The 20,671-nt window shown below is 40.7% G+C and overlaps 2 protein-coding genes, 1 long non-coding RNA gene and 1 pseudogene across 5 annotated transcripts; 3 read left to right on the forward strand and 1 right to left on the reverse strand.

Annotated features, from left to right (window-relative positions):
- Positions 1–4,780: 4,780 nt before the first annotated feature.
- Positions 4,781–8,381, forward strand: LOC121765432 (annotated as a pseudogene).
- A 6,315-nt stretch (positions 8,382–14,696) lies between these two features.
- Positions 14,697–17,351, forward strand: LOC121763995 (basic leucine zipper 10-like). Of its 3 annotated transcripts, XM_042160086.1 has the most exons (7): positions 14,742–14,861; positions 15,194–15,271; positions 15,362–15,539; positions 15,622–15,699; positions 15,992–16,057; positions 16,171–16,236; positions 16,313–17,351. In XM_042160086.1, exons 3-7 carry the CDS (start codon positions 15,450–15,452, stop codon positions 16,946–16,948), a joined length of 936 nt encoding a protein of 311 aa, XP_042016020.1. In that variant the 5' UTR covers positions 14,742–14,861; positions 15,194–15,271; positions 15,362–15,449; the 3' UTR covers positions 16,949–17,351. The 3 variants fall into 3 exon arrangements, with proteins under 3 accessions (XP_042016018.1, XP_042016020.1, XP_042016019.1); XM_042160084.1 differs by lacking the exon at positions 15,194–15,271 and having other exon boundaries at positions 14,697–14,861; positions 15,411–15,539; XM_042160085.1 differs by having other exon boundaries at positions 15,194–15,539.
- Positions 17,352–17,511: 160 nt separating this feature from the next.
- LOC121763898 (subtilisin-like protease SBT4.15) lies at positions 17,512–20,671 on the reverse strand. Its single transcript, XM_042159994.1, has 10 exons — positions 20,570–20,671; positions 20,388–20,476; positions 19,976–20,301; positions 19,791–19,896; positions 19,193–19,697; positions 19,016–19,113; positions 18,634–18,852; positions 18,446–18,554; positions 18,165–18,378; positions 17,512–18,095 (listed from the first exon to the last, which is right to left on the reverse strand). Exons 1-10 carry the CDS (start codon positions 20,669–20,671, stop codon positions 17,551–17,553), a joined length of 2,313 nt encoding a protein of 770 aa, XP_042015928.1. The 3' UTR covers positions 17,512–17,550.
- On the forward strand, positions 18,695–19,396 carry LOC121763899. Its single transcript, XR_006042512.1, has 3 exons — positions 18,695–18,797; positions 18,948–19,011; positions 19,258–19,396. It is a non-coding gene; the product is annotated as an uncharacterized LOC121763899 (long non-coding RNA).

Here is a 20,671-nt window from a genome sequence, read left to right on the forward strand (position 1 = left end):
TAGCCTAGTTAAACAATTTAGGAAGCTCGTGTTAAGATGAAGGCCCATCAATATTGTTCTTCTATAGGTTATTGATCTCACTCATCCAATGTTACCTTGGTGGAACAATAACAATGATTCAAACTTCTCATTTATTTTTTCCCGCTACTTGAAACCCTGCATTTCAATTTACCTAAAGGCCAGACGTTGTTGTTGTGCGACAATAGAAATGGAAGGATTAGGCGCGACGTTGCTTCTTGCGGGTGAGCGGGAAGGAGGAATTGAAATTTCAGGGACTTAGTTAAAAAATGGGAATTTCAATTAGATACGAAGAGAGGTTTGAAAGAGAACAAAGACCTTCTAATAGAAGGTGGTGAGAGGGTTGAGAAAGAACAAAGACCTTCCAACAGAAGGTGGTGGTAACAACAACGACCATCTTTATTGTATGTGATACAATGGCGCGACAATAGTTCATTCATTGTTGATTTGTGTGTACAACATAATTACCTCAACTTAATATCCCTCATTTATGAATGAAAAGAGAGTTCAACAAAAATGGCATAATACCCATGTGCAGGGGTCCAAACAACCAAAACTAAGTACTTTAGGGCTCATCATGTCTTAGGTTTGTGTAAATTGCCCTAAAGGAAAAATGGTCCCTTTTGTATAAGTGGTCCATCTTGTGGTATTGTCATTTTAGGGCAGCCCCTATAATTTAAGGCTACACAGTACAGTCTGTACTATGATATTTTAATAGTATTATTTATTATTAATGGTGAACTTCCATATGTTTAATCAGAAAGCATTAGGTAAAAAGTTGGCATGTCAATGATTTGGCCGAAACCCTATATCATAGGAAATGGACTAAAAGGTAAAAAAATAGCATATATTTTAACTAAGTGAAGAATACAAGTTCATAATTTTAGTAACTATTTCCATCAATATTCAGACAAACATTGCGGTCTGATACATTCATATTGTACTCTAGCTTCCTAAACATCTACGTCAATTTTCAATTTCGTCAGAATCCTAAAGCGTGGAAAATTAGATACAAAATAAAAGTTCATAATTTTTAGACGAACTTTTAAATTTATGAGAAATACCATATTTCAGCAAAAAATCATAATGTAAAGACTATTTGCCCAACCAAGGAATGATAGAAATTTTGTTGCCGAGCTTGTTCAAAAGAAAGAGAAAATGATGTTTCATTAGAAAGCAGGTATATAACTGCAGTCGAGTGTCTACAAGATCTCGTGATGTTGAATGGTGAGACAAATCTTGCGGTCCCCTCATACCACAAACAAAACTACTAACAATTAGTATGAGTTTTATTTTGAAGAGATATGAGTTTACTATACATTGTGTAGTTGTGTTTTCAGTTTATACTGTAATTTTTAGTTGATTGGACTTTTTTAAATTTATTGGATGATATACGATTCATAGTATTTCGGTTTAAACAATTTTATAATTAATTAATTAATTGATTGGATGCTGATTTAATTTATTGGATGATATACGTGTATAATTTAAATTTTCGATGAATTTGGGGCCACAGCTCGAGGTAGGAGAAATTAATATAATTGCCGCGATTTACTCAAGGGAATGAAAAAACTAAAAAGTAAAATACTAAAATTGCATCTTCTAAGTCACACCATTTCAACTGAAAACTCAATTAATGGTGGATGCATTTAGTTTTAAACTTGTAATTGGTTCATTCATAGATGTAGTAATAGTACAATATTTACTCCCAAGTGTTTGATATTGTTGGGCTTTTATGGCCCATTAAAAGTAAGCACTTATTGAGACTGGATAGCCCATTCAAATTAGATTGTAGTATACATTTGGGCTTCAATGGAGTCCATATACTACATTTATCTTATTCTTTGAACATCAAATGCTGTTACATAGTTGTTGGAAATAACGGATACTTTAGGGTGAATAATACAATCTTCTTTACTCCAAATATATGTTTGGGTGTATATAATCAAGGTAGTCATAAACGTACATACATAATTAGCATTACGTGTAATTTCAATTTCATGAGATTGAAACACACAATTTAATCTTATAATTATTTCCCATAAAATATACTATGGACTCATTCAATTTGAAAGATTATATCTTATGATTGAATATGTATTATGTTTGGTTCAGAGATTGAATCTAATCCCTTAAGCTTATATGGATAATCATATAATAAAAAGTCATATTCACCTTCTCCAACTAAAATAATCATACATTTAATCTTAGATGAATAATTCTATGATGATGAGTCACAAGAATGACACCTACATGTACTCCAAATATGTGAAGTTACTCAAATTATTGATATGTCATTGCTCGAAAGTAAGATTGAATAATAGTCTTATATGACCACGTAAAATATGCCGCTATTGGAAATAGATCATTTGACAGTCATCCGAATATAATTTTAACGTAGGAGTAAGTTTTTAGCACAATATTTACGTACCAAAAAAGTGAGGTATTACCATATTTTGATAAAAGGAGAAATTCATTAATGGATATTTACCCCAAAATATTAAAATCAAGCAACTGTCAACGTAATCAATAATGTCGTCTTCATCTTAGAGCATCTCCAATGCCGGCGTCAAAATCGCGACGCCGATTTTTCGCCGACGCCAGTTCTGACGCCGAACCATTGGAACCGGCGTCGGCGAAATCGGCGTCAAAATCGGCGTGGCCATGCCGATTCGCGCGATAACGCCGGTTCCGACGCCGATCCTCACGGCGCCATTGTGGGTCCCGGATCGGCGTTAAACCGGCGTCAGATTTTATTTATTTATTTATTTTCTTTTGAAAACACTATATATACGCGCTTTGAACGTCATTTTCATTCGCACCACTTGTTTTAACGAGTACTCTCTCTACCTTACTTTTTGTTCAAGATCAATAACGAGCAATGGAGAACAACTACGAAGGTACTCCAGTGACTCCCGGGGGATGGTCTCAGACTCCCCCGCCTCCCGGTGTAGGGTCTCAGACGCCCCCGACTCCCGGGGTAGGGTCCCATACTTCCCCGGCTCCTGGGGGAGGTGGTTGGCCTCCGATGACCGGGTACTACAACATGTACCCGTGGCAGCAGATGATGCCGGGGTGGGCACCCGGCATGCAGCCCCCTATGCAGATGATGCCGGGGTGGGCACCCGGGATGCAGCCACCGGCGCAGCAGATGATTCCCCCGGCGCAGGGGACGCACGGGGGGGACAACGCCTATCGGCCGACTTTTGATTTTTCCACCGGTTCTTCACACACATCGACCCCAACGGATGCACAGTATACGGAGACCTTCTCCTTAGCGGACTTGGGTTTTGATATGAACGAGGTTCCGGAAACTCTCATTCAAAGCCAGGGAGTAGGGCGGGGTAAGAAGAAGGGCAAGGCCAAGAAGATCGGCGAGTCGTCGCAGCCGGAGGCCGAAATCCCGGGCCGGAGGAAGTGGATGGACGCGGAGAACGTTGCGGTTGCCAAGGCGTGGGTGAGTGTCTGCGACGATCCTCTCGTTTCGAACAACCAGAGGATCGTCAACTTGTGGGCCAAGATAGCCGCAGCCTACAGGGCATTTTGCCCTGAAGGGAGACCGTGCACCGGGGAGGAGGTCCGGAAGTGCTGGGACCGAATCAGGTCTGGCGTCTCTCGATTTTCGGGTTTGTACGCCAACGCCCTCCGCATGCAGACCAGTGGCCAAACAGAGAAAGACTGCAGGAGGATTGCGGAGAGAGCCTACCCCGATCCGCAGAAGAAGTACTATGAGTTCACCTACTGGAACTGCTACGTTGTGCTCAACGAGTCGGAGAAATTCCGGGCAGGCGTCGACGCTGGCTGGCCGAAGAGGCAGAAACTGAACTATACCGGAGATTATAGCGGCAGCGGTGGTTCGACAGACCTCCCCGAGACGGCCCAGGAGGTCCCGACTCCTCGTTTGTTCGGTCGCCGACCTCGCCCGGTTGGCCAAAGGCGGGCGCAACAGGTTGCGAGGGGGGGCACCCCGAGTTCCCAGGGGGTCCATTCGACATCCCCCCCTCGGCAGGTCTACCGAGGAGCTCAAATTCTTCGCGCGCCAACAAACGCGCGCTCAAATGGTGAAGACCTTAGCCGACTTTCAAGCGGCGGTGGACCCCGAGGTGAAGGATTTTCTTCGTGTATTGCTCCAGAGCCAGCGTGAAGAATTGGAGGCGATGAGGAGGGACACCGGCGGGAATAGCCGCGGCGTAGGTGGCGACGGAAGCGGCGGCGACGACGGTGAAGAAGCGCTGGGCGACGACGGAGACGAGGACGGCGACGAGGAGTGATTTTGTTTTACTTTTTTAAATTAATGTACTTTTTAATTTTTGTACTTTTTTTAAAATTATTGTACTTTTTTTTTAAAATTAATGTACTTTTTAAGTTTTAATATTATTATTCGAATTTTCCGTATTTGTCTCGTAAATTAAATTTCGTATGTTGATACGAGTGTAAATTAAATTATATAATTGTTATTAGTGATGTGGATAGGTAGTGTGAAGGCTATGCGAGGGCTATTTGATGTCCAGTTGATGTGGCAAGCTGATGTGGCAGGAGAATTGTAGTGCTGATGATGTGGCAGTGTGAAGGCTATGTGAGGGCTATTTGACGTCCTGTCTTACTGGAGATGCTCTTACTAATTCTGCAAACGTGGCGATTGTACAGTCAGCAGATTAAACGGCTGATACAGTGCCACGTGTAATCTTCTCAAAAGAGTTCCAATCCATCCTTGGTCTGCTTCAACGCCTATATATTTGGATATCTGAATCTCCATGGAAAATTCTCTGCTAAAAACACCCAAAACTGAAATACCATCTGCAAAATCCATCGAATCTGTTTCAATGGCGGAGAAGTCATTCAAGTACGTGATCCTTGGCGGAGGTGTTGCTGCTGTGAGTACTCTTTTATCGTTTTCTCACACCACTTAAAACCTTTTCTTTTTTGGGTTTGTTTTTCGTTATATGTTGATGATTCATTTCGGCATGTTTTATGATTTGCCGATCTCGATGAAGACGGAATTTCATGCTTTTGATTTTTCATATGAATGGAAAAAAGTTGGAAGAAGAAAGGCCTCGCTTGTTATTTTACCAGCATCGTTATCATATAGACATGTTAAACGTTCTTTGCTTACTTCATCACTATGATTCCACTACTATACTGTTTATCAGTATTTTATTTATTTATTTTTATAGTATTATTTATTTCGGTGAGAAAAATTTTCCCCGGCATAAATGATCTTCGGTTCTTTGTTGCGAGTGTTGGATACAAATTGACAATTGTCGGTATGTGTATGTAGCAACTAAAATGTGACTTAAAAGTCGTGTGAATTAATTTGATGTGTTAACATTTGGAATAAATTTATTAGTGTAGTGTGTTAGTGTGACTAACTTGTAATCGATTGGTAATTTCAGGGGTATGCTGCGAGGGAGTTCGCTAAGCATGGAGTGAAGCTTGGCGAAGTTGCTCTGATCTCAAAAGAGGCGGTGAGAATTATTTTGTTTGCTATCTGCTGGTATATTAGCATAGCCTCTCTTGACATGAAAATGCATTTTTGTCTTATTGCTATCTTATATTTGGTCCCTCCCAATCCCAAGTTTTTTTTTATCACACTATAAGACTCTGATTCCACATTCAGATGTCTGTGTACGCTGACATTATTCTTTGATTCTTTGATGATGGTTTCAGGTAGCTCCTTAGGAACATCCAGCACTAAGTAAGGCATACCTATTTCCAGAAGGTTAGTGGGTTTAAATTCAGTTTTCATGGTTCTGCTATATCTGTGAAACAATTCTTGTTTGTGCAGTAGATTGTTGACACTTTCTTAAATTAGAGATTTAAACATAGGTAGGAGGGATAATCTGTATTCACAAATTGCAAATGCACACACATGCAATGTAAAGAAATTTTGACTTATATTTCAGATTTAAACATAGGTAGGAGGGATAATCTGTATTCACAAATTGCAAATGCACACACATGCAATGTAAAGAAATTTTGACTTATATTTCCCTTCATATTTGAACTATGTCGATAATTATTTAAAAATTATCCTGGCTGCATTCTTATAAAAAGTTTGTGGTATTTGCAGCCTTGAACAAAGACTATTTTATAATTATTGCTCATGTAATGTTTTAAAAGTACATGTTTATTTCTTATGTTATTTTTTGGAGATGGTTGTAATAATTGTGTTGGAGTTTTGGTCCAAAGGGCTACAGAATATTGACATTGCTACTGTAAAATTTCTATTATCTGTTTCTCACAAAGAGCTGATTTTTTTATAACACTACTTTGTACTTTCCTCCAGGAACTGCAAGACTCCCAGGAACAAAGACTATTTTGTAATTATTGCTCATGTAATGTTTTAAAAGTACATGTTTATTTCTTATGTTATTTTTTGGAGATGGTTGTAATAATTGTGTTGGAGTTTTGGTCCAAAAGGCTACAGAATATTGACATTGGTACTGTAAATTTTCTAATATCTGTTTCTCACAAAGAGCTGATTTTTTTATATAACACTACTTTCCTCCATGAACTGCAAGACTCCCAGGATTTCACGTGTGTGTTGGAAGTGGTGGAGAGAGGCTCCTCCCTGAGTGGTATATGGAGAATGGTAATTGTTTTTCTTCCTTATTAATAATAATATTTGCCTGAGGCAGTTCTACTATTGGCAATCTTTTGGGTGATGACATGCGTCAATCATATTGCTCCACATTATCTCTTGTATGAGATTCAATAGAACTTCTCCTCATTTATCATGTCATTATTATTTGCAGGGATATCTTTGATCCTTAGCACAGAAATTGTCAAAGCAGATCTCGCTTCAAAGACCTTACCAGTTCAGCTGGGGAAACCTTTAAGTACCAAACACTTATCATAGCTACTGGTTCTACTGTTAAGTATCGTTCTTGAATTGTAACTTTCATCTTTTGATCTGGTATCAGCTTGACGCTGTGTTTCTCATCTATGTGTTGTTTTGATCAGGTTCTTCGATTGACACACTTTGGCACACCAGGAGCTGATGCTAAAACATCTTTTACTTGAGAGAAATTGATGAAGCTGATGCACTTGTGGCTGCAATCAAAGCAAAGAAAAACAGTAAAGCTGTGGTTGTTGGTGGAGGATACATTGGTCTGGAGCAAGTGCAGCTTTGAGAGTCAATAATATTGATGTCAGCATGGTTTTCCCCGAACCTTGGTGTAGTAAGTTATTATTTGTTTTCGTTACATTGTTTGTTTCAGAAGTTTGTTCAAATAACTTGATTCATGTGAAGGTGACCAAAGTTATGACAGATTAGATGAGATGAAGTGCTTTAGATATAAGTCAACTTTGAGATTTAATTAACAACTATTAACACTGCGTAAATGTTTGATTTTGTAGTGCCTAGGCTGTTCACCGCTGGCATAGCTGCCTTTCTATGAAGGTTACTATACAAACAAGGGTGTAAATGTCATCAAGGGCGCATTAGTTGTTGGATTTGAGACCAACGAGAATGGGGAGGTGAGCTTTAAAGCTTTCAAAACTTAATTTCTGGTTACATACTCCATGAAGAACTTTGTTGGTTACCTGAAATATTCTTTCTGCTGATTTCAGGTGAAGAATATGAAACTTAAGGATGGTAGGGTGCTGGAAGCCGATATTGTTGTTGTTGGTGTGGGTGCAAAACCACTGACACAATTATTCAAAGGCCAGGTTGAAGAGGACAAAGGTGGCATCAAGGTACAAGACCACTTACATCGTTCTGCTCTTCATATTGAAAGCCTCAAGAAAAAATGAAGCATATAGTTGATAATTGATATAATGACTGATATACCTTGCAGACAGATGCTTTCTTCAAAACAAGTGTACCCAATGTATATGCTGTGGGCGATGTTGCGACATTCCCCACGAAGATGTATGGTGACATTAGAAGAGTTGAACACGTAGATCATGCTCGCAAATCTGCTGAACATGCTGTGAAGGTTGGTACAGGCACATGTAAATATCTTGTGGAGTCCTGATTCCATGGAGTGATAAACACTTGGCAATATTCGCGAGTGAAGAAGGGAAATCCGTTGGTGAGTACGAGTACCTCCCTTTCTTCTATTCTCGATCATTCGACCTGTCGTGGCAGTTCTACGGTGACAATGTTGGTGAGAGCGTGGTGTTCGGAGACAGCAGCCCAGCGTCCTCCAGCCACAAGTTTGGATCATACTGGGTGAAAGACGGGAAGGTTGTGGGGGTGTTTCTGGAGATAAACAGTGTTTGGTTCCATTACTACTATTTAGTTTCAACAAGCTTCAAGTGACAATTTTAATGTGTACGATCAAACAAATCTCAAGTTAAACCTGATATTACTCTCAGACTTGGTTGACATTTTGAATGTGTCTCATTTATTTATCATAGCAGTAATTTTAAAATGTAAGATATTAATCAATATTATTTGATATAGAATTCAAAAATATCACTCCACTATTTTTTTATAGTATACTCCACTATTTTTGGAGTACTATTTTTTTCGCAGTTACTAATTAAATTCATGAACCAGAAGGCCTGAGGAAGAAACGTTATACTATAATGATTCCAACCTATCCCGATCCTCAATGATAACATGAAGTAGTAGTAAATTATTTGATTCCATCCGGATTAAATTGTTAAGAAATGAAAGATTGTAATTAAGATCAATTACCTAAATCACCTAATTGACAAAATAAATTTCATAGAATAAGATTATTCTTTTCCCTTGTGCAAGACTTACCATGTATATTGTGTTATACTCCTTATTTAAAGGAAACTATATTCAATGGAATTATCATCATTTTCTACGAACTATTTTCCATGTCTTCTTCTGTACCGCTTAACATGGTATCAGAGCAGGACTCAGAAACATATCATCATCGTCCCTAACCTCTCTCGACCCTATAGCCAAATTCTGCTGAAAACCATCCAATAAACCATGTCAGAAGACGATAGAACATTGGTCTCATCCCAGTCGGATGAGATCGTTGGGCAAATCGCTGAAATCATGAGCAAAAGTTTTGTCATGATGATGCCACCAACAACAGTCAAACCAGAAGACACAAATAACCCACCAGAACCACCAATAACCTACAAAATCGATACACAACCTCTCCACATCGGAGGAAACAAATTGAATGGGGAGAATTACTCCACATGGGTCGTACTGATGCAAACGACGATAAGTGGCAGGGGGATGGTTTCTCACATAATTGGAGTGCCGCCTTCCCTGCCACGGACAGATCCAGCCTTCAAGCAATGGCAGCAAGCCGACCACTGCGTGTTTACATGGCTCATACAGAACATCGAACCACGGTTGGTCAACTGGGTTTCGAAGCAACCGACGACCAAACATATATGGGATGCGTTGGCCGTCACGTACGGAAGCGGAGGAGACAAACTCCAAGTATACGACCTGTACACGAGAGCAAGTATGGTGAAACATGGTAACCAATCGTTGGAGGAAACTTGGAGTACCCTACAAGATTTGTGGTTATCAATAGATCAAAAACAAACAACTCGGATGAAGTACCCTGAAGATATCGAGATACACGATCAATTCATCCAAGAACTAAGACTTTATCAATTCTTAATTGCAATTGACAGTAAGTGTGAAACTACCAAGAGAGATAGTGAAGATGGAGCCACTTCCCTCTGTGGATCAAGTCTACAACTTGGTCCAGCATGAGGAAACACGATCTCAAGTGTTACAGCCCGGTAACTCCAACAATAAAGTTACTTCAGACGGTGTAGGCGCTGGACTCGCTGTTCGAGGAAGGCAGAATCAACCCAATGGCTGGGTGCCTAAAGGCTCGCGGGGCGGCGGTCACTGTGGCGGAGACAGCGGCGGCGGAACTGGATGGAACCGGTGGAATGACGACGGGGAAAAATCCAAAGTGGTGTGCTCGTACTGCAAGAGAAAAAAACACACCAAAGAGTCATATTTCGAGCTAGTCGTCTACCCCGATTGGTGGATAGAAAAACACATAAAACCGTCGAATGCATCGCCGTCTGCTTGTACAACACCATGGAACCGCGGCGGCCATGCTGCCGCTGCCGTCGGAGAACAGGATCGTGCCGGAGATGGAGGATGATTGGCCACCACCGAGGACAACCAAGAGGTTGCTCAAACTCGGGGTGGCGTTGGAGGAGGCGCGCACAGAGGTTTTCAGCCAGCGAATCAGACCGAAGCGGCCAATTTTTCCGGCGGGACCGTGATTGCAAACTGGGCGGAGGCGGAATTGACCGAGAATGAAGAAACGGCGCAACAAGGTAAGTTAGGGTTAGGGGGTTAGGGTTTGGGGAGGTTTTATGTTTGGATCCCCAAATTTTCGAAAAATCCCATATTCTACCCCGTAACTCACCATATTTGCATAAAAGACCCCAGTTTTTGCAAGTTGACCCATGTACTTCTTTTTCACCCAAATTGAGCCCTCAATTCCGAAATAACTCCAAAAAGCCCAAATTTTGTGTGAAAATCGATTTCAGTCCTTAGAAAACCTTGGAACTGCATGTAAAATATCTAATGATGTTGGTAAAAATGATCGATGGATATTTGATTGTGGTGCTACCGACACAATTACTTATGATGCTTCAGATCTTAAGAATATCCAAAAACCAAAGAAATCTTATATTCAGACTGCTAATGGTGAATTTACAACAGTTGAAGGGGCAGGAACTGTGAAGATATCGCCTACCCTGAAGTTATCAAACTGTCTATATATTCCGTCTATGTCTCATAAACTGTTGTCTATCAGTCATGTTACAAAAGAGTTGAATTGTACTTTACTAATGCAGTCGCACTTCTGTCTGTTGCAGGATATCCAAACCGGGGAAATAATTGGACGTGGTACTGAACGCGATGGGCTCTACTACGTAGACGAGATAGCTCAAAAAGGGACTGCCATGCTAACTCACGGGTCTGCAGATCAGAAAGCTTGGCTTTGGCATCGACGTTTGGGACATCCCTCTATCGGTTATTTAAAATTATTATTTCCTGATTTTATTCCTAAGCATGACATGTATTGCGAGACTTGTTTTTTAGCCAAAAGCCATCGAACTTCTTATCCTTTAAATAATACTCGTGTTGATTCTCCTTTTTCCTTAATACATTCGGATGTATGGGGCCCGCACCAGTTACTGGGGGGCAAGGCCTTAGATACTACTTAGTATTTGTAGATGATTGTACCCGTATGACATGGGTGTATTTTATGAAACACAAATCCGAAGTCTTTGCACATTTCTCCCATTTTTTCAATCTTATCTAAACCCAGTTTCAGCAAACTATTAAAATCCTGAGATCAGATTAGGGGGGGAGTTTGTTAATACCAGCATGAAACAATTTTTTCAAGAAAAAGGCCTAATACACCAAACCTCTTGTGCCCATACTCCTGAACAAAACGGTGTTGCCGAAAGAAAAAAAACCGCTCTCTCCTAGACATGACCCGCTCTATGTTAATAGAATCAAAAACCCCAAAACACTTCTGGCCAGAAGCCATTGCCACCTCAGCCTACCTTTTAAACTGACTACCCACAAGTATCCTCAAACATCAAACACCACTCCAAGTCTTATCCACCTTTATCAAAATTCCTCCACCTTTAACTCTTGAACCTCGGATCTTTGGACTTCCATTTTTGTCCTCACCCCTAAACATGAAAGAACCAAACTTTCCTCATGTGCAATTAAATGTGTTTTTGTTGGATATGAGGTGAATCAAAAAGGGTAGAGGAGCTTTGACCCTAAAACCAACCGAATGTTCATCACAATGAATTGCAACTTCCTTGAAACTGAGTACTTCTATACCCATCTTAGCGGTCAGGGGGAGAGTAATAGAGATGATAATATTGAGGACCCGCTAAGTTGGATATCAATGTCGTCGTTGCCAACTCCAAGTAATCCTAAAGCGGACCTAACAAGACGAAAGTACTTAGTTCCGCTAAGCAAGCCTTTGGAGTAGGAAGGCCTATCGTCGAAGGTGACACTCACCCCGTTAAATCCCCGTTGAGGTTATCCGATGTAAGTACTCATGACCCTGTTTCCTCGGATATTTATCCTACTAATGATGTGAGCGCAGAAGAAGTATTAGATCCTGTTATGGAAAGCACAGATGGAGATTCAGGGGAGTGGAAGAAGTAGAAGGGATTGACCCCGATACAGGAAGATATATTCTTCCACCAAGGACAAACAAGGGAGTTCCACCGAAAAGATATACACCTGAAAAGATCAATAGGAAAGCCCGCTACTCCGTTGCATGCTTAGTTACAAGTCATCTATCAGAGATGGCTCAGGTGTTCGAGAAGGCGTTGTATGAGGAAGAAGATATCCCACAATCATAGGAGGAAGCTATGAGGTACAAACATTGGAGAGAAGCAATGAAGAAAGAAATAGATGCCCTCATTCGAAACAACACGTGGGAAAAGTGTGTTATACCTGGAGGGAAAAGACCAATAGGATGTCGGTGGGTCTTCACCATCAAGAGAAGACCAGATGGATCGATAGAAAGGTACAAAGCAAGATTAGTTGTGAAGGGTTACACCCAGACATATGGGGTGGATTATTCAGAAACTTTCTCCCCAGTGGCCAAAATGAACACAATTCGAGTTTTGCTATCTGTGGCAGCAAACAAGGATTGACCACTTCACCAATTCGATGTTACTAACGCCTTTCTGCATGGTGAGTTAAAAAAGGAAGAAGAGGTGTATATGGAGGCACCACCAGACTTTGCAACAGAATTCATGGTAGGTGAAGGATGTAGGCTCAGAAAGACCTTATATGGGCTAAAACAGTCCCCAAGAGTGTGGTTTGGAAAGTTTGCTGGAGCAATGATTAGCTACGGATATACACATAGCAACTTTGATCACACCATGTTTCTAAAGAAGCGAGGAGATAAAATTACTTGCTTAATCATATATGTCGATGATATGATTATCACATGTGATGACCCTGAAGAGATCAAGAACTTGAAGAGAAATCTGTTTCAGGAATTTGAGATAAAAAACTTGAGAGATCTCAAGTACTTTCTTGGGATTGAAGTGCTGAGATCACAAGGAGGAATCTTTTTGAGACAGAGGAAATATATTCTCGATATTTTGGCAGAAGCAGGTCTCCTGGAATGTAAGCCGGCAAATACACCTATGGTCGTCAACCATGGATTGAAGATTAATGATGGAGCTGCGTTGACCGATCAGAGTCGATATCAATGACTAGTAGGGAAACTCATCTATCTCTCACATACTAGACCCGATATTGCCTATGCAGTAGGAATTGTGAGTCAATTCATGCATAAGCCACAGACGGATCGTACGGAGGCAGCGCTCAGAATTTGTCACTATCTAAAGGGAACAACTGGGCATGGAATATTATTTTCCAAGAATGGAAGTCTTGAGATTCATGGATACACAGATGCTGATTGGACAGAGAATACGAACGATAGGAGATCCACAACATGCTACTTTACCTTTGTTGGAGGCAACTTAGTGACGTGGAAAAGTAAAAAGCAGAAGGTAGTAGCTCTTTCAAGTGCAGATGCCGAATTTCGTGGGATTAAAAGTGGACTCACCGAGATATTATGGCTAAGAAGATTGATGAAGGAACTTAACCTCGCTCCTAACAAGAAGTGTCAGTTGTACTGTGATAACTAGGCGGCTATAAGCATCTCAGAAAACCCAATTCAACACGATCGAACAAAACATGTGGAGGTGGATAGACACTTTATCAAGGAAAAAATTGAAAGGGGAATTGTTGAGTTTCCATTTGTTCGTTCAGAAGCTCAGCTTACCGATATATTGACAAAGACTGTCAATGCTAGAAGTTTTGAAGATGTTCTTGGCAAATTGAGTTTTGGAAATCCCACTACTCAATTTGAGGGGGAGTGTTAAGAAAAGAAAGATTGTAATTAAGATCAATTGCCTAAATAACGTAATTGACAAAATAAGTTTCATAGAATAGGATTATTCTTTTCCCTTGTGCAAGACTTACCATGTATATTGTGTTCTACTTCATATTTAAAGGGAACTATATTCAATGGAATTATCATCCTTTTATACAAACTATTTTCTATGTCTTTCTTCTGTACTGCTTAACATAAATACCTACTATAAACTATAATTGCAATTGGAAAAAACTGATAAATACATTGCAAATCTAATTATAATATGTACCGCTTAACATAAATACCTACTATAAACTATAATTGCAATAGGAAAAAACTGATAAATACATAGCAAATCTAATTATAATCAATGAACACCAATGCCATAAAAGCAAGAGAATCTTTGACGACCTTCGTTTCAAACACATAGTAATCACCTACTTCGGCACATGCGTGACGAAATTCTTATAACAGTATATATTTCTTAATTTCAAATTAATAGTATAGTACAATAGAAGAAGAAAAGGCTGCAGGATTAAAAAATAAAAAATCAGTCAAATCAACATATAATAATAATGAAATTGATAAAAACTGCGAAGGGAAACTTAAAAATGACAAAATATAAAGAACCAAAATAAGAGTAGATATTTATGTAAAAAGAAACAAAACCTAAAACTCTGTGCAGTGAAAATTTGGGGGTTAGCGCTCCATCCCACGGCTCGGCACGTGCGGTGGGGTGGGACACGTGCCAAAATGAGATGCATGGTTAGCTGCTGACGAGAGGCTTTGTCACCACTTTTCCAACTGCTTTTAAAGCCTTCCTCTCTTCAAACCCCAACTCTTTAACTACTTCTCGGCTCCGCGCCAATTGAAGAATATCAACATACTCCCATGCTGCTACCCGAGATCGAGGCCGCCGAGGCCCTCGCGGCGCTGGCTCGCTCCTCCTCCTCCTCCGCCTCTTGTTCTCAACAACCGACGCGCCTATCGCCCGAGGTTTGTTACCGACTTTTTTAGTGTGTTTGTGTGTGTTCTAATTTGACGTCTTGCTTGTAAGCAGAAGCTCAAGACTGAATTGGAATTTAGGGTTCAATTTGAAGCATTAGTTATTTTGTTCAATATACATTGAAGAAGCTGTTGCAGGCAAAATGAAAATAAAACAGAACAAAATAATTAGCCTTGTTGACGTAGATAACAAATGGTTACAAAAGAGCAAGAGAATCATCATCTTTGCAGAGGAATATCTCTTATATGAAGATGCCTTGTGATGGCGTGATTTTTCCTTTTTCGAGTTTTCAATGTCTTGAATTACACATGAAAATATGCAGAAGATGATGCCGCACCACATCACCAACATCTTTGGCAATCAAGATGAATTGTGATCCTCGTTATTTTTCAGAAAACCGGTGCACCCCACATCAATTTGGCAAATTACTTTTAGGCCTACTGTTTTGAGTTTATCTTGAATTAATGTTCAGAGTGCAATGTTTCTCCAGGTTATCCTGCATTCTTTCTGGGGCTTGAAAATGTATTTATGTATATCAGGATCAAGCAGTGGCTGCCTCTCATGAAAATAACTATGCAATGGCTACAATCTCGCATAGAGATGCAACCACAAAACTAGGCAGTAATCGGTTAAATTCTGCTACCAAGTTAAGGCGAAATTTGACACAGGTACATAGTTATAACTTTATTTTCTTTGTTGTTCTGTATTTTCAGATTAGGGACTTTCTTGTCTTATTATTCTGTTGCTCAGGCTGAAAAGGAAGCACAAAGGATTCGTCGAATATTAGCTAATAGAGAATCTGCCCGGCAGACAGTTCGTCGCCGGCAGGTAGCTTACTCTGCCACTCTGTTGTGAAAATTCTCATTTTGCTTCCTCTTGTGATTTATCACTGGCCACTGTTGTTGCACCTATTGTTTGGTAAAGATATCGTCTTTCAGTTAGTTACGAGTTCCTCATTCCTCTCTTTCTTCATTGGCCTGCCATTTATATACAATAATTTCATCACCTATGAATCTATGATATTTACTTAGTGTCATATTGATTTTGGTTGCAAGGGAAATTATGATCTTGAGAGAGCATCATGGTAATTGTTTGTCTCTCCATTTCTTCTTCCTGTCAGGCTATGCACACGGAGTTGACAAGGCAAGCAGTTGATCTGGCGGTGGAAAATGAAAATTTGAAGAAGGCAAGTCTTCAGCTACTTGTATTTAACACAAACATTGTTCTGTCATTCTAGTTGAAGTAGTTCACATACCTTCCTATCCCGTAGACTTATACATATTGGATTTTGGTGAGAAGGAAAAGGAGTTGGCTGTTGAGGCGTATAATTCTTTGAAAAATAGAAACAAATTTCTCAAACTGCAGGTAAGAACTACTTCTAACATTTAGCTGGTTTTCCTTCAAAACTTAGTCTGTGATACTGGTTGCTTTGGATTTCCAGGCGGATAATTCGAAGAAGGCTGAATCACAAGAGCCAAAGTCATCCCAGGCTGAGAAACCTATTACGACCTCATCACTTCCTTTGTATAACCATCCTTCTTTAATTCCTTTCTCGTGGCCTACAGTTCTATCTTCAAACTTCGTCCACTATCAATATCCATCTCATTCTGATCCCATTAGTCTATCAGAACATAAGGATATATCATCCACAAATCTGGGGCCAGAAACTTCCTCAGTGAGAACTGGACCAGGAAATTTGTTAATTGCGATTCCTCTACCTTGGGTACTTCCGCTCCCTAGTTACGGTCCAGTGCTGTGTTCATGCTCCGATACAGAGAAGAAAACGAATGAAACACATCCAGCTCATCAGTGCAGTAAATCTTCGTCTTCAGACAATCTGTTTGTGGTTGAAAACAATGAGTTGTCATCCAAGTCGGATATGCTGATAAAAGACAGTACATGTGTTAGAAGTGCAGTTGGAGATTATCCTGTGAACAGTGGCGACCATTGCACAGAGCTTCACTCCGGAGCTACTCTCCTTGCTCCCGAGAAGCTGAGCTGCATCAGGCCAACAAGAAATTCATTGGAAGATGAAACTGGCGATCCCAGTGCAATGGAAAATGTGTTGGAAACTTAACCGAAGAAGAATGCAGAGCTAGCTATCCGGCACCACAATAAACCGGAGAATTTGTTTTCAGCACTTATGGCCGGGAAGAGAGGAAGGAATTGATGATGCTAAGGAGTGTCAAGTTCCATCAGGCTCGTATACACAGTGCCAACTCTCGAGTCTTTGCAATGCAGGGAAGTGGTACTTGGTAATTTGTTGAAGCTAGTTGTGGACTCTGGTAGCATCTGTAACATAATGTGTTGTATATAAGCTGAGCAGTGTCTCGTTCTTGCTGCAGTTGTGTGACTGTATGACACTTTGATGTACTGTATGTTATTTTGAAGCCCAGTGGAGAAACTGTCTGTAATGTTACAGTATCATTTTCTGAAAACTACTGCAGAGACTACGAAATATAATATGCTGATTTATGTTACTTTCAGTGTTTTTATAATATTTTGTTTAATTTATTTATCTGACATTATCAAATTTCATCTTATGGCCTTCTTAATAAGTTATATTTCTGTAATCTGCTACCAAGGAAATCGACCTACAGCAGCAGGTTGACTGAAGGGAGGAAGTATCTGCAAGTGAGAAGCGCATTTTTCATACATGATGGGTATTATATTCAGAGTTTAGTCAAATCTGTCAGAGGATACAAGAACTGGGCTTCTAACTTTATGCTTGGAGTCAGTCCACAAGAGTGATCCAGAGAGGTACCACGCCTCCACCGCAGGCGGCTTCCCTTCTAGTGTTACTTTAAACGACCTATTTTGGTTGGGTCGAGTAAATGTCAAAACGTTGGGGGTGACTTTGATAGAAAGACCGTCCGGGGCGGTAACCTTGGCTTTGTATGTTGAGTTACCGGTGCCCACATTTGTCACAGTCCTATAAAATACTCCTGTGATGACCAACTCGTCTCCCTTGACTTGCAGGTATATGGAAGGGTAGTTGAGGCCATCTGCTCCTTTTGCTTGTGGAACGCTGGAGCAACTGTATTTCCTGCTGCCTGTGAGTAGAGCTATGTCTTTGTCTTGGTAGCCCTCTTTGCAGAGAAAACTTATGTAGGAGACTAGGTCGATGTCGTAAATCAGCCCTGGATTTACTGCTGCTTTCGGGTTCAGTTGTCCAGAACCAGATGCAAATTCAGCTCCAATCGGCGTGATCTTCAGTCTTTTTGCTGCAACACATAATGTGGATGAGTTACGGTTTAATGTTTAGGCGAATAAGAAAAGGCAGAGAAGCTTACAAGTGGTCATTAAAGCAGATTTGATGGCAGCGGGCGACCAATGTGGATGGAAAGACTTGACATAAGCAGCAGCCCCTGAGACATGAGGGCAAGCCATGGAAGTTCCGGACAGGATGTTGTACTTCACAACTCGTGCATCACCTTCTTCTCCAGTTACAGTGGCGAGTTTTGTGTAGGCCGCCAATATGTTAACCCCAGGTGCAGAAATGTCGGGCTGTATGATATCCGAGTCAGCAAATAAACAAGGCCGCAGGCATCATGTAGTGGGAGATGGATCTTACCTTTAGTAAATTAGCACACAGTTGCTGAGGTCCTCTAGATGAAAATGAAGCTACAGCTGGTGCAGCTATTTTGATGGATTTCGTTTTGGATATCACAGCTCGAGCTGATCTACAAAGATGACAATGTCGATAAGATCAAATCTAGAGACAGATGATACCGAGTTTTGGATCAAAGCCTGAGTAGTTACCTAGTGGAATTTATGTAGTTACTAATCTTTGTACCATCTTCAACACTGACATAAGTTCCTGGTCCCATTAGAGCGAATGCAGTGTCATCCAATTCTTCATCCGACATGATGATTCCTGCTGCACCTAGTTGTGGGACGACAGAATCACCGCCTGATCCCTCGCAGTATACTATCTTTCCTTTTACCTTCACCCGGTCCAGGGTTCCTTCTTCACATTCACTGTTAACAAAAAAATGATATTAATATGTAGCAACATTGCTTAATTCTCCCATTCTGACATTGTTTCTGAGGCCTCAATCGCCTCTTTGTTACAGGACAGAGGAGAAGCAAACACAATGGATGTGCGCTTATTCTGGTAAGAGAAGGAGCTCTGTTAAGGTACCTGGCTTCTCCATATGGAAAACTTGAATTCTTTGCTTCTTCTCCACTTGTTAGAGGGTAGAAGCTTTTCTTGGGCACATATGTATTGATTGCAATTCCCTACAAATAAGATATAGAGAGTAAGCACATTGATTATCATTACATCATTTTATGAGGACAGAGAGAGAGAGAAAAAGACCGTGATCTTTTGTCCATCGCCCAGTTTCACTCTTGTCACAAGCTTCCTGTCTGTGGTGGTTGCAGCGACAGTCATGATCCACGGCGCAACATTCTGGATTGTCCCTGGATAAGGTCCTTCGTTCCCTCCTGAGCACACTGTCAAGACTCCCTTTTTCAACCCGTGGAAGGCCCCAATGGCCATAGTATCTTTGCTGAAGCTGCGCCCTGCCCCGCCTATTGATACTGATATCACATCCACCCCGTCAGCAATGGCTGCATCGAACGCTGCCAGAAGATCTACGTCCTGGCAGCCATTCCCCCAGCAAATTTTGTAACTAGCTATCCGGGCTGATGGAACCGCGCCTCTTGCAGTGCCTTTCGCAATGCCGTACAAATTAGCGCCTTCCACAGTCACACCGCCTGCAATTGAGGCCGTGTGTGTCCCGTGCCCGTCAATGTCCACCGGAGAAGCATCGGGGCCAACGCTGCCCCCAATATCAAAGTACTGTGCACCAATCAGCTTGCTGGGAAAGTTGAAGACAAGATCAGTTATGAATACAAGTACGACAACTACTTCTAGTTAAAAATGTCTCAATTTTTTTAAATCTTCAACTCACTTGTTGCAGCCAGTGAAGTTTACTCCTGTAGCACACTTGCCTTTCCACTTACGTGGTGGTGGTCCCATTCCCGAGTCGTTGAAACTAAGTGATTCCGGCCATATTCCTGCAGACATCAAAGCAAATAAGTATGAATTCAAGAGCTAGTTATCATCGTGTAGGAGTATAAGGTAAATTTCTCTTACCTGTATCAAGAACAGCTACTATCATGTCTGATTCAAGCCGAATATTTCTCTTGACATTCTGAGACATTCCTATAAAATCCCATGATCTTGTAGTCATCTGCTTGTGCTCTTTGTTAGGAAACACTGAAATAACACCTTCTCTCTCTGTAATACAACAACAAAAAATGTCATGTAAGTTTGACTTAGTATGACGGACCGAACTAGAACTATCGATATCTATAACCATACCCGATAGCAACTTGGCTTCGTGTGGCTTCAATCGCGCTGCGAAACCATTGAAACTCCTCTTGTAGCTATATATCTTTGATCTTCTTGCTACCACTTCACTGTCATCAATTAATAGGTATCATCATATAGTATTAATAAGTAGTAATATGATGAGAGAGTAGTGTAGATGTAACCAATATATTACTCTCCAATTGCTTCAGAAAGAATGTTGTGGTGTGCATTCGTTACAGACTTCCTATCTAGCGGCAACTCTCCCATGTATACAATGTAGGTCTGTTTCATTACCATCACAACACCAATTCTCAGTTTCTTTTTTTTGGTATGAACATATTACATCTCGTAGGTCACTTCACGAAACGCGCTTACCTGTCTCTCGTGGTCGTCGTAGGCCTTGTTGAAACCGGCAATTCGATCAAGGCAAAGCGTCGAGCATAATGCAAAAATCAGCAGCTTATTCGATGTGTTCAT

The sequence above is a fragment of the Salvia splendens genome, chromosome 14, assembly GCF_004379255.2.
Source record: "Salvia splendens isolate huo1 chromosome 14, SspV2, whole genome shotgun sequence".
Taxonomy (NCBI): Eukaryota; Viridiplantae; Streptophyta; class Magnoliopsida; order Lamiales; family Lamiaceae; genus Salvia; species Salvia splendens.

What these genes read in the sequence shown, in the direction of transcription:
- LOC121763995 (XM_042160084.1), top strand. Translation starts at nt 14,757, where the DNA reads ATGCTGCTACCCGAGATCGAGGCCGCCGAGGCCCTCGCGGCGCTGGCT. An exon ending in CGACGCGCCTATCGCCCGAG is followed by an intron (nt 14,862 to 15,410) that starts GTTTGTTACCGA and finishes TATGTATATCAG; the next exon opens with GATCAAGCAGTGGCTGCCTC. An exon ending in ACAAATTTCTCAAACTGCAG is followed by an intron (nt 16,237 to 16,312) that starts GTAAGAACTACT and finishes TTGGATTTCCAG; the next exon opens with GCGGATAATTCGAAGAAGGC.
- LOC121763898 (XM_042159994.1), bottom strand. Translation starts at nt 20,671, where the DNA reads ATGAACACATCGAATAAGCTGCTGATTTTTGCATTATGCTCGACGCTT. An exon ending in AGTAGCTGTTCTTGATACAG is followed by an intron (nt 19,897 to 19,975) that starts GTAAGAGAAATT and finishes TGATGTCTGCAG; the next exon opens with GAATATGGCCGGAATCACTT. An exon ending in AACTACATAAATTCCACTAG is followed by an intron (nt 18,555 to 18,633) that starts GTAACTACTCAG and finishes TCATCTTTGTAG; the next exon opens with ATCAGCTCGAGCTGTGATAT.